This window comes from Calidris pugnax, unplaced genomic scaffold (assembly GCF_001431845.1).
Source record: "Calidris pugnax isolate Ruff unplaced genomic scaffold, ASM143184v1 scaffold157, whole genome shotgun sequence".
Classification (NCBI taxonomy): domain Eukaryota; kingdom Metazoa; phylum Chordata; class Aves; order Charadriiformes; family Scolopacidae; genus Calidris; species Calidris pugnax.
In genome coordinates, this window is record NW_015090992.1 from 1,413,488 (window position 1) to 1,430,783 (window position 17,296).

General features: G+C 48.8%; 1 protein-coding gene across 1 annotated transcript; it reads left to right on the forward strand.

Moving 5' to 3' along the window:
* Window positions 1–14,234: 14,234 nt before the first annotated feature.
* Window positions 14,235–16,529, forward strand: LOC106895375 (inositol 1,4,5-trisphosphate receptor-interacting protein-like 1). The gene is made up of 2 exons (XM_014954784.1): window positions 14,235–15,231; window positions 15,654–16,529. The coding sequence occupies exons 1-2, from the start codon at window positions 14,235–14,237 to the stop codon at window positions 16,493–16,495; spliced, it is 1,839 nt and encodes a 612-aa protein (XP_014810270.1). The 3' UTR covers window positions 16,496–16,529.
* The last annotated feature ends 767 nt before the right edge of the window (window positions 16,530–17,296 follow it).

Genomic DNA, 17,296 nt, shown 5'->3' on the forward strand with positions numbered 1-17,296 from the left:
GCCGGCGCTGCGCAAATGGTGTGGTTTGAGGAACCCGCAACAATTTATGGCTGTTTAGACAGAGAAGTGTTATAGTTAAAATAAAAAAAAAAAACTAAGTCCGAAATAGATTCACTAAATATTTATTAAGGTAGGAAAGCAAAAGCAGCGCTGGGCGGCCGGGGAGTCGCAGCTCCACCAAGGCTCGCAAATTCAAGCAAGCTGAATAGCTCTTTTTATCCTCACAGAGGTCGGGTTCGACATCTTCAGTACGCCCCTCTGCTTCTTCCGTTATCTTTACTCCATCTGGTCTGTCTTGCTTCAAGGCGGTTTCAAGACAATGTCAGCTGTAAATTAGTTCATACCCTTCCCCTTCTACCTGATTAATTAGTATGAAGTTAAAACATGGATAACATTGGGGTTAAGCTTATCTTGTCAAAACAGGACATTCTCATGTGGTTTAGCAATATAACATTGTGGACGTCTCTTCTTGTTAGGGAGTTCTCAAGACTGCCACAATGGGCTCGTTCTTCTTGCTTAAATTGGTCAGTAAATTACAATCCGACTTTAGGCGAGTTTTACAAGTGGTGGTGGCATAGTCAGCTTGTGCCATCTCTTACATGCATTTGGTTAGTACAAGGATAAACATTCACTTACATAGACACATTTTGATAGCATTGCAGTTTGTGTAAGTCAGGACTTTCTTACACTATGCATAACAGAAAAGGATAATACTAAGATTTGATCAGCAACAAATCTTCAGTTATTCATGACAGAAGGGTGACAAAGATGGTGAGGGGTCTGGAGAATAAGTCTTATGAGGAGAGGCTGAGGGAGCTGGGGTTATTCAGCCTGGAGAAGAGGAGGCTGAGGGGAGACCTTATTGCTCTCTACAACTACCTGAAAGGAGGGTGTAGAGAGATGGGGGTTGGTCTCTTTTCTCAAGTCACAGGCGACAGGACAAGAGGAAATGGCCTCAAGTTACGCCAGGGTAGGTTCAGGCTGGATATTAGGAAAAATTTTTTCACCGAAAGGGTTATCAGACACTGGAATGGGCTGCCCAGGGAGGTGGTTGAGGCACCATCCCTGGAGGTGTTCAAAAGACAGGTTGATGTTGGTGCTGGGAGGTATGGTTTAGCGATGATGCTCCTTGTTTGTTGTGCGGGTGTCTATTTTTGTCAGTTAGGTTGACGGTTGGACAAGATGATCTTTAAGGTCCCTTCCAACCTAGAAGATTCTGTGATTCTGTGATTATTCTGTCACCTGATGACCCCTCCTGCCTGGGAAGGGGAATCAGGGAAAAAAGGAAGCTGAAGGTTGGAATACAAACAGGTTGTGTGGGAAATAAGCTAAGTTTTGCTTCAGCTAATTGATGTATCATTGTTAGTGTGATAGTACTAACAAAGAAGCCTTAGTAATAGTAGAGTCTAATAAATTGTATCCAGTTAATCCCCAGAAATGCCCTTGGTCTGTCAAAGGATCCTTGTTCACAGAGCGTTACCTAGGTGAAGAGAAACAAAGTGGAACATGGCCTTCAACACAAAAACCCAAAGGGTAGAGGTGTATCAATAAGGCCAAAGAAACCAGTCTGGTAAATCTGCCAAGTAGATGGTAGCAAAGACTCTGAAATAACGTGTAGCTTAATCAACTAATCAAAGGCATGTTTAGGATGATGATTTCGTAGAATAGGTGTATGTGTGCCTTATATGGGAAAAAGTGCAAGATAAACCTGTAGTGGGTCAAGTGGTCAGGAAGAATGTGAGCTCCAACTTCTCAGCCAATGAGAAGAGAGACACAAACTCAAGCGGCCGGGATAAAGGTATAAAATACCTGAAAGCTAAAAGATCATCGTGCATCTATTTTTGGTGCACCCGATTCAGCGCTGTTTCATATTAATAAATTATTATTTTTTTAACCTTTGCTGTGGTGACTTTGTCCTCTTTAAATTCTAAGATGTGAGTCAGTGTTTCTCACAGTTGCATAGAATAAGACTAAATAATTAACATGAATAATACTAGGGAACCTATACCGACCTGGTACAAGGAACGTCCTTGGCCCATTCTGTCAGTGTGAAGCCGTGCACTCCCAGCAGTGGATGGCAAATGCTGGACACTACGAGTCCTACGGCTTCGGGAGGAAGGGAAGGGCTCAGGGGTCCGACATCAGGGCAAGAAGTTGTCAGGATTGCAACTATCAAGGGAGAGGGAGAATTTCTTAGCAACGTTCTAATTTACACCGAAGATGACATTCATAGTATGAAGTGCTCCTGTTGGCGAGTTGGGGCCGGGTGCCCATGTCTCGCTTCTCCTCATCCCCGCACCTGGCAAGGCTCGAAAACACTTAAGACCTTGAAACCTGCGTACGATAGCTGGCTATGAAGTAAGTATTTTCACAGGTTCAGACACTGGAGTCTTCCAGAAGTTCAGTTTTCCCAAGCATTAGAAAAGAACTTACTGCAAAATAAAATCACTGAAAGATAACTTAATCTTGTGTTGCTCAAACCAGGACAACAAAGAAAGAAGTTTAGATGAAAATCCATCCTGGTCAGCTTAACCAGGGCATCAACAGCAAGCTGTTGCATTAGTGAGTTAGTAAAATGTCCTATTTTGATCTCTACAGCAGATTATTGAGGTATTTCTTAACAAATAACTGAATGAAAAGCACTTCTTGCTTATACATTGTTACTCAAAAACTCCCAAAAGGCTGGAGAAACCTGTGTCCTGCTAGCAGGGACTGAGTGACCTCCCAGAGTCCATTTCAACCAAAATTACTGTGTGTTAATTTACATATGACTGAAGCCATTTTTTGTGTACTGTAAAGCTAGAATTTCACTCTCCGAGGGTGTATCTATGGATCTATAACACAGGGCACTGAATACAGGGTTATGGTTTGATTAAGGGATTGATAATCTGAAAGTGAGTTATTTTTATTTATCACAACTGTCCAATCCTCTTCGAATCAGGCAGACAAGCTGTTAAATTAGAGAAAGGATTCTTCCCCAATCCCCAACTCCACCCTGGAAAAAGTAACAATTTCAGAATGATTAGAATAAAGCACAGGATGCAAAAGTCCTGCTGTTCTAGGGCTGTTCAGAATCTGTGTTAAGCAACTAAGAGAAGTCTGATCATGGAGTTTAAACTCTTGCCTTACTTTCTGTGAGTAATGACACATAAATGTGATGGTGTTTGGTGACACAGGAAGAAAACAGTGAAGATGTGAGTGAGAAAGTGATGAATGAATATACACAACATTGGACAGATGAACAAATGTTCAGTATCCTCAGATAGTAGAAATAGATGAGGAGTAGGTAGTTTAATCTGAGGACAGGTTTGCAGCTGTAGAAATTCAAATACACTGTACATCTTATGGTATTACATCTCTACTCACCAAGACAATGACATGTTATGCTGACATATCAGGAAGAAAAACTCCATTTAATTGTAATTTCTTCACAAATTCTCATGGATACTGATTCTTCAATAAAGGGAAAGAAATCATACAGCCACTTTTTGTCTAAGAACAGATGTTTTTCCCAGTTGGTGTGCTGCATAAATGGAATTTGAGAGATTGCTGGTAGGCATCCTTCAAACTGAACTTGAGAAAATGAGCATTTACTTCAGTGATAGACTGTGATCAATGGTCAACAACATCCCATTTGGCTATGTCAATTAGGAGTTCAAAGGACATCCTTCTGCTTGTTTTAGCTCTGATTAATGCCAGATGGATCAATTTAGCTTCTGTCTTCATTCAGTAGTTCATAGATTTCCTTTGGAAATTAATATATACACAGTCACCACTGGATTCTGTTCCCAGAATCAGAATTCTGTGAAGATTCTCTGACACTCTGAAAAACATCCCATCCCACACTACCAACTACTTAATACTTTAATGTTAATCTGAACTCAATCTAGATTTAGAACTAGATTTAGAATCTAGGTTCCCTTCCCTTCCCTTCCCTTCCCTTCCCTTCCCTTCCCTTCCCTTCCGGCACCTTGGTGCTGGATGCCCCAGGGTCCCTCCCTCCCTCCCTGCCAAGGGCAGGTGTTCCCTTCCCTTCCCTTCTCTAAAAAGACCCAAGTCCCTCAGCCTCTCCTTGCAAGAGAGATGCTCCAGGCCCCTCATCATCTTTGTGGCCCTCTGCTGTACCCTCTCCAGCAGTTTCCTGTCCTTCTTGAACTGGGGGGGGCAGAACTGGACACAGTGCTCCAGATTCGACCTCACCAGGGCAGAGCAGAGGATAACCTCCCTTGACCTGCTGGTCACACTCTTCCTGATGCACCCCAGGATGCCATTGGCCTTCTTGACCACGAGGGCACACTGCTGGCTCATGGTCATCCTGTTGCCCACCAGGAGTCCCAGGTCTTTTTCCTCAGAGCTGCGCTCCAGCTGGTCAGTCCCCAGCCTCTACTGGTGCAGGGGGTTATTCCTCCCCAGGTGCAGCACCCTGCACTTGCCTTTGTTGAAGTTCATCAGGTTCCTCTCTGCCCAACTCTCCAGCCTCACCAGGTCTTGCTGTATGGGGGCACAGCCTTCTGGTTGTCAGCCATCCCTCCCACTTTTGTATCATTAGTGAACTTGCTGAGGGTACATTCCATCCCTTCATCCAGGCGGTTGATGAATGTATTGAAGAGGACTGGACCTCATACTGACCCCTGGGGAACACCACTTGTTACGGACCTCCATCTAGATTCAGTGCCCCTAATCACAACCTTCTGAGCTCTGTCTTCCAGCCAGTTTTCAGTCAACCTCAATGTCCATTCTTCTAAACCACAATTCCTAAGCTTATCTATGAGGATGCTGTGGGAGACTGTGTCAAAAGCCTTGCTGAAGTCAAGGGAGACAACATGCTCATGCTCAGTCACTTAAGGGCTCCAGAAAGGGGAATGTCCTTAGGCATTGGTATTTTGTCTGAGTAAGCATGCTTCCACTCCCCTTCCTTAACTGAACTCGGGTGCCTTAAAGTCTAACTTTGTCTCATTTATCACAGGTGATGAAAACTCCTTAAATTTGGGTTGAAATCCTGACCTTAGCACAGACTGGTTTGGTTTTTTTTTTCTGTTTTGACCTTGGGCTTGTCCTGTATTTTCTCTTTTTCTATCATGGTGATAAGCTTTTCAGGACGTTTGTACAAGGATATTGCATAGCTTCTTTGTAACTTGGCCCTGATTTTAGCATGGGCAGTAAGCTACAACGTCACAGAAATGATAACAATTTTCTGCCAAAGAATACTTTTCTGCTTTCTTTCTTGATACAGTGATTTTTTGCCTTTCTTTCCTGACATACACAGTATGAAGAATATTTTGCAAAAAAACCCTTCTATTGAATCATAGGAGTAGTTTAAGCTGCTCACAATAATTTGACCTACTTTGCAAGACAGCAACTGAACAAAAAAACCCTTGCAGATAAACAGCAGAACAAACTCTCATACTAAAGGCCTTATTTTTAACACTAAGAAAATCAGTTCATGGCCAATAGAGGCTATTTGATTTCAGGTTTTTTGTTCCTGGCTGTGATCTCATCATCTTGAATTTAAAAAAAAGGCAGCAGAAGTGTACACTGGGTAAGCCCCCTTCTAATTGCTGGTCATAAAGATGCCTCTCAGCTGGGAGCACAAGGAAGACTCCATTTTACAAGTCTTGATTCCTTATATGCAATTTTGAGACTATTCACATACTCATTTTTAGAATTTACATAACCTATTGGCTTTAGCTATGATATTGCCTATAGCCATTCACTTTTAAGTATTTGTACATGTGGACCCCTTGTGCAAGTGCATTTCATGCATATGTATTAGCTGAGTTTGTATGATTTTGTTGGAAATTTGGTACTTTCAGCCAGTTCGGTCTGATTTCTTCTAATAGCAGATGCACTTGTACAGGTGAGCTCACTGTCGGTCAAGTTCTGTGGGGTAGGTCTTCAAATCCATCTTTACATTACAGCTTTTCCTTATGTAACAGCAGCTCAGGCAGTAACATAGGCTGCCAGCAGACCCAGGAAATGAAGCAGGCTGTAACACAACAAATTAAGGTCAGGTATCTTGCCAAGGCTTGTTTTACCAGTGGGTTTAGGACAAACTTCGGTAGATGATAGCTGAAACAAAGCAGAGAAGTTATGATTTCAGCATTTTATAATAAATTCATACTTTCTGTTGGGCATTTTATATGTGCCTGCATGTGCCCATGAATGACAACAGATATTAAATGTTAGCTATCTATCAACATTGGGAAGCAAACTAACAATGAACACACTAGCCCATTTAAAGAGATCGACTTTGCTTTCAGCGTGACCCCGGGAAGTCCCTCAAAGTATGAAGCAAGCTGGCCAAATGCAGCTGAGCAGGTGGAACTGGCAACTGACACAGTTCAACCTAAGGCAAGACATGAAATTTTGCAAATAAGGAAACCCACTAGTAGGAGTTGGTGATGGCAGGATCCATTAAGTTCTCCGTCACGTGGCATTTTCAACTCAAGGTACCAGTCTTCCTGAGAAGAAGCGCTTGCTCAGTCACCAGGGAATGAGGTGGAGTCACTTGGAGAAACAGCATTACTGTAATGACCTGCTCCTGGCATAGATTCAGCTGCAGCAACACTTCCTGTAAAAAACTGCTTAGCATGAAAACATATGGTCTGGAAACTTACGGTGTTTCTTTGAATAATGGGGAAGTCTACTTATAAGCAGATGAAGATGGAGTGCAACTTTCTGGTTAGTCAAGATAAGCAAAATTTGTGATTTAATAATGTAATTATTAACAATTTAATAATGTAATTATTAAATAATTACATAGTACTGCTCACGGATGCTGGACAAACTGTATAATAAGCAGATTCCCCTTACATACCACGGCACTGCTTCAGCCTTTGGGCATCACTTCCAACATCAACTATTTCACTTCTTTTAATGCACAGATGTGCTGTGGAAAATCCACCACAAAGCACTACCAGAGATATCAGCTGCCTCTTCACATTCCTTTAGTGGTTTTAATATCACAGCAGGGCATCAGTGTTACACTGCCATGCATCTGTGTTATGATAAGTGCCTAAAAGCCAAAGTCCAAGATTCATGGCACCACATGAAACATGCGTGTTGTCCTGGGTCTGGCGGTGATGGGGTTAATTCTCCTCAGGACCTAGCAGGGACACAAGTATTCCATCCCATGTGAGCCATGCCCAAGGGGTAGCTGGAGCTGCCGGGGAAGGGGGGGGAACAGGAAGTTGGGGGGGAGGAGGCGGTGACCCCCGGAGGAGGAGAGCAGTTGGGGGCGTCGGGGGAGCGCTATTGTCATCGCGGTTGTATATCCCTCTGTTCTTGTTGTTATTTCTTGCTTTTTGTCCTGTTCTGTTAAAATTGCCTTTGTCTCAACCCATGAGTTTTGCCTTTTTATTCCCATTTTCCCCTCCTGGCCGCGTGGCCGTGGGGGCTCTGTTGTGTGCGAGTGGCTGCACGTGGTCCTTTGTTGCCGTCTGAGGCCAAACCACGACAGTCCTTTTTGGTGCCCAACGTGGGGCACTCGGAGGGTTGAGATTACGGCAGATCTGACCAGAGCATGTTAAAAAGAATTTTGTATCTGTGTTCATTGTATTAGTTGCTGGGCACAATGTTGTTTCGTTTGTTTTCATGGCTGTGTTATGTGAACTCTTACATGTTCTTTGTACTGCCCGTGATGATGTTTATCACTTCTGGGAGAGGGATCAGGGTTATAATTTTGCTGTCCTGTGCTATATCAACTTATGATATGATAGCATCTCTGTTCAGATTGTTTTGTTGGGGTGTTTATTCAGCACTACTTTCCTGCCCATATCTCGGGGAATTTATTAATAAACACACTGAGTCTATGAGGGAAGCTGGGGGAATATTTTCCCCAGCTCTTTCACCTCCTTTTTTGTGCTGGATATGCCAGTTTTTGAGAATTTTGAATACCCTTGGGACATGCAAACCAGTTTGGTCCTACTGCTAGGTCTCCTGAATGTGTTTCAGTTTTTGCTTAGGGTTAAGCAACTATTTAAGGCTACCACCAAGAGATCTGCCCCGAGGCTGGAGGGTCATGGGTGGCATGGCATGTGGGAGAACATGGGCAGGTATCTAGAGATTTTTTCACCTCCAATGGTCTGGGATTTCACCACTGAACAATTACAGGACTCTGATAAAGTGGTAGAATATTTGAAAGGAAAATGCTGTGGCTACTCCAGAGAGGCACAGCTCACTGCATTGTGCTGGGCCTTGGCCAGTATCTACCAAGCACTGCTCAATGTTGTGCAGCATCCTCAGGGGGAAGAGATGGAAACCAGGCTGACAGACGCTGCAGCTGCTCCAACCCCTGCCACCAACACTGCAGCTGCTCCAACCCCTGCCACCAACACTGTGACTGCTCCAACCCCTGCAACCAACACTGTGGCTGCTCCAACCCCTGCCACCAACACTGTGGCTGCTCCAACCCCTGCCACCAACGCTGTGGCTGCTCCAGCCCCTGCAGCAGGTGCTGCGGCTGCCCCAACCCCAGTGGCAGTCACTGCAACTGAACCAGAAAATCAGCCTGTGCCCGTGTCAGTCGCCCCTATCCAGAAGAAGAAATGCAACAAGAAATCAGTTCGCTTAGTGAGGGATGAAAATGAAGCAGGGTCATCACGAGAACAAGAGGAAGAGGCAGAACCAGAGACAATCACTTGATCCCTGTCCCTGAGTGAGCTGCGGGACATGCGGAAAGATTTCGGCCGACTTCCAGGCGAGCACATTGTCACCTGGCTGCTCCGGTGCTGGGATAACAGAGCCAGTAGCTTGGAATTGGAGGGTAGGGAGGCCAGGCAGCTGGGATCTCTGTCTAGAGAGGGGGGTATTGCAAGGCAATTGACAAGGCAATTGTAAAGACAAGACAGGTCCTCAGCCTCTGGAGGCGACTCCTATCAGGTGTGAGGGAAAGGTACCCCTTCAGTGAAGATGTTATATGCCATCCGAGTGAGTGGACCACCATGGAGAGAGGTATCCAGTACCTGAGAGAACTAGCCGTGCGGGAGATGATTTATTGTGACCTGGACAATGCACAGTCACCCACAGATCCTGATGAGGTCCAGTGCACAAGGTCCATGTGGCAGAAGTTTGTACGGAGCGCCCCATCATCATATGCCAACTCATTGGCAGTGATGGAATGGAGAACGGTGGATGAGGTGGCTGCCCGACTTCGGCAATATGAAGAAAGTCTCTCTTCTCCCCTTGTCTCAGCTGTGGAGAAACTGTCCCGGAAGCTCCAGCAACTTGAAGAGAATATGTCCTCCCCACCTGTACGAGCCAGTATCTCGGCTGTTAGAAGCAGACACGTCTCCACTCAAGATAGAGAATTCAGGGGTTACACAACACGAAGCACCCTGTCGTTTCTGCCTGCGTGACCATGGAGAGGATATGAGGAAGTGGGATGGACAACCTACTTCAGTCCTACAGGCACGGGTACAGGGACTGCAAGGAAGAACAATCACAAAAGGTGATCCCTCCAGGAAAAGTGCTGCCCCAGTTTCCAATGTGCAGTTCCCCAGACAGCATAGAAGGCCTGAGCCTACTTCTGATCCCCTTGAAGGAACGTCCAGATCATTTCTGCAAGAAGCGAGTAATGGATACTATGACCAGTATTAGAGGGGCCCTGCCTCCGGCCAGGTGGGAGAAAGGGACAAATGGATTTATTGGACAGTGTGGATTCGATGGCCTGGCACGTCAGAGCCACAGAAGTATAGAGCTTTAGTGGACACGGGTGCACAGTGTACGATAATACCATCAAGCCATACAGGGACAGAACGCATCTGTATTTCTGGAGTGACAGGGGGATCCCAAGAGTTGACTGTACTGGAAGCTGAAGTGAGCCTAACTGGGAATGAGTGGCAAAAGCACCCCATTGTGACTGGCCCAGATGCTCCATGCATCCTTGGTATAGATTATCTCAGGAGAGAATATTTTAAGGACCCAAAAGGGTACAGGTGGGCTTTTGGCATAGCTGCCTTGGAGGTGGAAGAAGTTAAACAGCTGTCTACCTTGCCTGGTCTCTCAGAGGACCATTCTGTTGTGGGGCTGTTGAAGATCGAAGACCAACAGATGCCGATTGCTACCACAACGGTTCATCGGCAGCAATATCGAACTAACCGAGACTCTCTGATCCCCATCCATGAGCTGATTCGTCAACTAGAGATTCAAGGAGTGATCAGCAAGACTCACACACCCTTTAACAGTCCCATATGGCCGGTGCGGAAATCTAATGGAGAGTGGAGGCTAACTGTGGACTATCGTGGCCTCAACGAAGTCACGCCACCGCTGAGTGCTGCTGTGCCGGACACGTTAGAACTTCAATACGAACTGGAGTCCAAGGCAGCCAAGTGGTACGCCACAACTGATATCGCCAATGCATTCTTCTCAATCCCTCTGGCAGCAGAGTGCAGGCCCCAGTTTGCTTTCACTTGGAGAGGTGTCCAGTACACCTGGAATCGATTGCCCCAGGGGTGGAAACACAGCCCCACCATTTGCCACGGACTGATCCAGACTGCACTGGAAAAGGGTGAAGCTCCGGAACATCTGCAGTACATTGATGATATTGTCATATGGGGTAACACAGCAGAAGAAGTTTTTGAGAAGGGGCATAAAATAATTCAAATCCTTCTGAAAGCTGGTTTCGCCATAAGACGGGGTAAGATCAAGGGGCCTGCACAGGAGATCCAGTTTTTAGGAGTAAAATGGCAAGATGGGCGCTGTCAGATCCCAACGGGTGTGATCAATAAAATAGCAGCTATGTCCCCACCAACTAGTAAGAAGGAAGCACAAGCTTTCCTAGGCATTGTGGGTTTTTGGAGGATGCATATCCCAGATTACAGTCTGATTGTGAGCCCTCTGTATCAAGTTACCCGGAAGAAGAATGATTTTAAATGGGGTCCTGAGCAACGACAAGCTTTTGAACAAATTAAACAGGAAATAGTCCATGCAGTAGCCCTGGGGCCAGTCCGGGCAGGACAAGATGTTAAAAATGTGCTCTACACCGCAGCTGGAGAGAACGGCCCTATCTGGAGCCTGTGGCAGAAAGCCAGGTTGGTATAGAAGCACAGCTCCTCTTGGCACCTCGGCTGCCAGTGCTGGGTTGGATGTTCAAAGAAAGGGTCCATACCACACATCATGCAACGGATGCTACATGGAGTAAGTAGATTGCACTACTAGATCACTCAGCGAACTCGAATGGGAAACCCCAGTCACCCAGGAATTCTAGAGGTGATTATGGACTGGCCAGAAGGCAAGGATTTTGGAATGTCACCAGAGGAGGAGGTGATGCGTGCAGAAGAGGCTCCACCATATAATGAACTACCAAAAAATGAGAAGAGATATGCCCTGTTCACTGATGGGTCCTGCTGGATTGTGGGAAAGCATAGGAAGTGGAAGGCTGCCATGTGGAGTCCTACAAGACAAGTTGCAGAAGCCACTGAAGGACAAGGTGAATCAAGCCAATTTGCAGAGGTGAAAGCAATTCAGCTGGCTTTGGACATTGCCGAGCGGGAAAAATGGCCGGTACTTTATCTCTACACCGACTCATGGATGGTGGCAAATGCTTTGTGGGGGTGGTTACAGCAGTGGAAGCAGCAGAATTGGCAGCGCAGAGGCAAACCTGTCTGGGCTGCGGAATTGTGGCAAGATATCGCTGCCCGGGTAGAGAATCTGGTTGTGAAAGTACGTCATGTAGATGCCCATGTACCCAAGAGCCGGGCCACCGAGGAACATCAGAATAACCAGCAAGTGGATCGGGCTGCCAAGATTGAAGTGGCTCAGGTGGATCTGGACTGGCAACATAAGGGCGAATTATTCTTAGCTCGATGGGCCATGACTCCTCAGGCTGTCAAGGGAGAGATGCTACATATAGATGGGCTCGGGACCGAGGGGTGGATTTGACCATGGCCACTATTGCACAGGTCATCCATGGATGTGAGACACGCGCTGCAATCAAGCAAGCCAAGCGATTAAAGCCCCTTTGGTATGGAGGACGATGGCTGAAATACAAATATGGGGAGGCCTGGCAGATTGATTATATTACGCTTCCACAGACCCGTCAAGGCAAGTGCCATGTGCTCACAATGGTGAAAGCAACCACTGGATGGCTGGAAACATGCCCTGTGCCCCATGCCACCACCCGGAACACCATCCTGGGCCTTGAAAAGCAAGTTCTGTGGCGGCATGGCACCCCAGAGAGAATTGAGTCGGACAATGGGACTCATTTCCGAAACAGTCTCATTGACACCTGGGCCAAAGAGCATGGTATTGAGTGGGTTTACCACATTCCCTATCATGCACCAGCCTCTGGGAAGATAGAATGGTACAATGGACTGTTAAAAACTGCACTGAGAGCAATGGGTGGTGGGACTTGAAAAAATTGGGATACACATTTAGCAAAGGCTACCTGGCCAGTTAACACCAGGGGATCTAGCAACCGAGCTGGCCCTGCCCAGTCTAAACCCCCACGTACCGTGGAGGGAGACAGAGTCCCCGTGGTGCACATGAAGAATGTGTTAGGGAAGACAGTCTGGGTCAGTCCTGCCTCAGGCAAAGGCAAACCCGTCCGTGGGATTGCCTTTGCTCAAGGACCCGGGTGCACTTGGTGGGTGATGGGGAAGGATGGGGAAGTGCAGTGTGTACCACACGGGAACCTGATTTTGGGCGAGAATAGCCAATGAATGAAACTGTATGATGTTAATTGCTAAATGACCCTGCCATTGTACATCTCACTTTGGTGACTGCTATTGGTTCTACTATAGTAGGAATCACCCAACTAATGACTGATGGACTCTGGTGAAAAATCGAGTACAGTGCAGCCTTGAAGAGACCAGAACTGACCTCAGCAGCTGGCGCCCAGCAGTTTCAATGAGACCAGCGTCTTCAGCCCATGGACCATGGACATGAGCTGCACCGGATACATCAGCCACAAGGCCCAAAGAAAAGATACAACATGCAACAGTCCAGCCCCAATGTACACCATCTTGCATGCCCTGAGAGACAGTTCTAACAGATGGAGCTTGAAGTCATGGGTTAAATGAACTCAACAGACATTTTAGAGTGATGGCCCATAGACTAAAGACATTATACCTATATGTGTATATATATATCTATATGTCAGGAGGAACTGACAGTATACAACTGGAAACTGTAGGATCTGGGCATGGCATGAAACGGTATGGAATAAGGGGTGGATGATGTCCTGGTCTGGCAGGGATGGGGTTAATTCTCCCCAGGACCTAGCAGGGACACAAGTATTCCATCCCATGTGGGCCATGCTTAAGGGGTAGCCGGAGCTAGCTGGGAAAGAGGGGGGCAGGAATTCGGGGGGCACGGAGGAGGAGGTGACCCCCGGAGGAAGAGAGCGGTTGGGGGCGTCCAGGGTGCGCTCGGCGAGTGGCGGTATTGTAATTGTGGTTGTATATCCCTCTGTTCTTGTTGTTGTTATTTCTTGCTCTTTTTTCTTGTTCTGTTAAAATTGCCTTTGTCTCAACCCACGAGTTTTGCCTTTTTATTTCGATTTTTCCCTCCCGGCCACGGGGCCGTGGGGGCTCTGTTCTGCGCCAGCGGCTGCACGTGGTCCTTTGTTGCCGTCTGAGGCCAAACCACGACAGCTGCCCAGGGAGGTGGTTGAGTCACCATCCCTGGATGTGTTTAAGGCACTTTTAGATGCAGTAGTGAGGGATATGGTGTAGGGGAGGACTTTGTAGAGTAGGGTAGATGGTTGGACTCGATGATCCCAAGGGTCTCTTCCAACCTGAATGATTCTATGAAAGTGCTCACAGCAAAAAGGCATTGATCGTGTAGCAATTGCAGAAGAAGGAATCACAGAATCTTCATGGTGGGAAGGGACCTTTGAGATCATCGAGTCCAATCACAAAGAAGCCAACAACCAACCAACAAAACAAAACCAAAAGAAAACAAAAGAAAAACTAAAACAAACCCACCAAGAAATCCCAGACGCACAAGGAGACAAAAGCAAACAATCTCGGGCGCTAGAGTATGCCCCGAAGGGCCTTGCAAGGGCTTGTAAATAAGTTGTAAGGGGTAAGTAAGTTGCATTCACCATCCCAGGCTGTGGCTGAGCCGGGGTGGGGCCCAAGGGGTGTCTGTGATGCGCTGTGGCCCCTGGGAAACCCCAGGGAACACGTCACAATGGGGGTGGCTATAAAAGGCGCTGTCCCAGTACAGCTGTCCCAGTACGGCCTGCGCCAGCGGTGAGGGAGCTCGCGGCTCTCTCGCTACTCCTGCGGGCCATGGCTTCACCCAGAATCCTTGTCCTGCTGCCTCTCATGATGTTGAGCACCATCCGGCTCCTGCCCATGGTTGGCAATGGGCTGCATGAGGCCACAGGGTTCCACATGCAGCAGCGTGCGGAGCTCCAGAAGATGGAGATAACTGGGCTGCTGGACGAGGTGGAGGAGAGGAGCCTGGAGGAGACCAAGCCGAGCCTGGAGGAGATGGAGCCAAGTGTGGAGGAGAAGGCAGTGATCCTGGAGGAGAGCGACTTTTCGTGGGGAGTCCTCCTCTTTGCTACATCCTCGAAGCTGTGTCAGTGCTGCCTGGTTGTTGTTGATCTAGTGGCGCTCCTTGGGCTCTGCTTGAGGCTCTGGAAAAGGATCTCGCCACTCCTGCCGGCCATGGCTCTGACAGGAGTCCTTCTCCTGCTTTTGTTGAGCATCATCTGGCTCACAGTGATGGTTGGATACGGTTGGCTTGCCTGGGAAGACCTGCTCTTTGCTGCCTTCAAGTTCAGTGCGGTTGCTGGATACCTGGTGCTGCTCATCAGGCTCAGTGCGTGGCTCAAGAAAAGGACCCATGCACCAGACAGGAGCAAAGAGCAGGAGAGGTCCAGCAGCAGCACGGGGGAGGCTGAGTCCAGCAGCAACACGGGGGAGGCTGAGTCCAGCAGCAACATGGGGGAGGCTGAGGAGGAAGAAAGAGAAGTTGGCGATTACGTGGAGCGGCTGGTGAGGGACAAGGTCCGGCGGTCAGCGCGGAGCGTGGCCTACAGGAGAAAGGCAGTGGAGAAGCTGGTGGGCGATCTCCTCGGTGCCTTGCAGAAGCGCTTGTCCGAGAGCTTCTTCCCAGTGCTGCAGCCAGCCATCGGGGTGGGCAGCGCCTTTGAAGGCTGGAGTCCCCGTGGGCATGATGCTGTGTACACCCTGCTTGTGCCCCTGAAACCCCCCCGTGGGCACGCCTTCCACCTGGAGCTGGGCACTGCGAGGGACGCGCCAGAAAAGCACCGTGTCCGTGTGGAGCTGGTGTGCACCTGCACAAAGGACACACGTGTGGGGGACATGCTGTGCTTTGTCCACCAGCCCTACGAGGCGCTGCAGAGAAATCAGGATTCCAGCCTTGTGAACGAGCTCTGCACCGGCTGCTACCTCGATGCCCAGAAGATCGCCCGCTGGATCCAGGGCTTGGTGACCTCAGCCTGGGAGGAGCTGCCTCATTCACGTCGCTACGGGCTGAGGCTGCTGCCTTCCCGCCGCTCCTGCAAGCTGGAGCTGACCAGTGCCTCCGGGAGATCCCTCCGTGTTGAGATGCTCGTTGGGGTGCAGCGAGACCACTCGGACCTCTTCCTGAGCAGCCAGGCTCCAGAGGCCATCTTCACCCCAGGCACCATGTGGGCAGAGAGCTCCTGGAGCTGGGCACTGCGAGGGACGCGCCAGAAAAGCACCGTGTCCGTGTGGAGCTGGTGTGCACCTGCACAAAGGACACACGTGTGGGGGACATGCTGTGCTTTGTCCACCAGCCCTACGAGGCGCTGCAGAGAAATCAGGATTCCAGCCTTGTGAACGAGCTCTGCACCGGCCGCTACCTCGATGCCCAGAAGATCGCCCGCTGGATCCAGGGCTTGGTGACCTCAGCCTGGGAGGAGCTGCCTCATTCACGTCGCTACGGGCTGAGGCTGCTGCCTTCCCGCCGCTCCTGCAAGCTGGAGCTGACCAGTGCCTCCGGGAGATCCCTCCGTGTGGAGATGCTCTTTGGGGTGCAGCGCGGCCACTCGGACCTCTTCCTGAGCAGCCAGGCTCCAGAGGCTGTCTTCACCCCAGGCACCATGTGGGCAGAGAGCTTTGCTGTGGCAGAGGCAAAGTTCTTCAGCCACGTGGCCAGGCAGGCCCCACCTGACAGTGTCCACCTCCAGTGCCTCCAGCTCTGTGCCAGTAGCCTGGCAGGCACAGTCCTTTCCTCCGACATCTTGAAGACGGTTGTGATGGATCTCCTGAGCCTCATACACGTGACAAGCTGGATGGGGCCAGTATTTGTGATCCGGCTTCAGGATGTCATGGCCTACCTGCGCAGCTGCCTGCTGGAGAAACGCCTCGATCACTTCATCATTGGCAACAAGTTCTTGCCCGAGGACATCCTCTTGGCCCCAGACACCCGAGAAGCTGAGCCACTCAACCTCTTCCAGTGCCTGGCGGAGGATGCCCAAGCCTACGCGAAGGCACTGGGGGAGTTTGAGGAGCTGCAAGACCAGCTCAAGGACCTTCTGCTCTTCAAAGTCTGAAAGAGGTTTTCACCTCTCACACCACCTCTGTGCACTCCCTGCTGTCTTCCGGAGGCTCCCTTCTCTCCGGGAGCTTCCCTTTGTACATAGTTGTGAATAAAGGTTGTGTTGGAAGAAAAGCTGCATCTCTGAGTGGTTGTGCATCGTTTCTGGGGGGAAGGCGGGCAGCGGGTGCTGGCTGCTCAGCCGCCCCAGAGGCGGAGAGCATTTTGCTGAAGAGCTGACGTGGTGGGCTCTGCTTTCCCTGATTCAAGGGGAGGTTGTCAAGAGGATGGGTCCAGTCTTTTTCAGCGGTTCCCAGTGCGAGGTGAAGAGGAAATGGGCACAAACTTGAACCTAACAAGTTCCCATCTCCCTGCCCAAGTGATAATTTCCTGAGGTGGTCACCAGGGGCCAAGGTGTCTTTCATGAGGGTGGTATCTGGGGCTCGCTCCCTAGTGCTGTGTGGGAGTCAGGTAACAACACACCAGCCAAGGGCACACTTGAGCAATGATGCTCCCGCAGTCAATAGGCCAATACGTCTCGAGGTCAACCATCTTACCCACAGAAATAGTCAACAGCCCAAGAGCCCCTTGAGTTTTCCTGTACGGCAGCGGGCTACCAGGAGTAGGGATGCCTCTCAAGAGTACTTCTCCAAATTGGGAGATTCCTTGCCACAACAGATCCTGGGTAAGGGACTGTTAGAATGCAAAACTTTGAAATCCTGGCTAAGGGATAGCAAGGCTTGATTTACCAGAGAGAGTCCTTCAGTCATGATGAGGTGTGACGGAGTGACACCTCACGGTGAGGGTGATGGAGCCC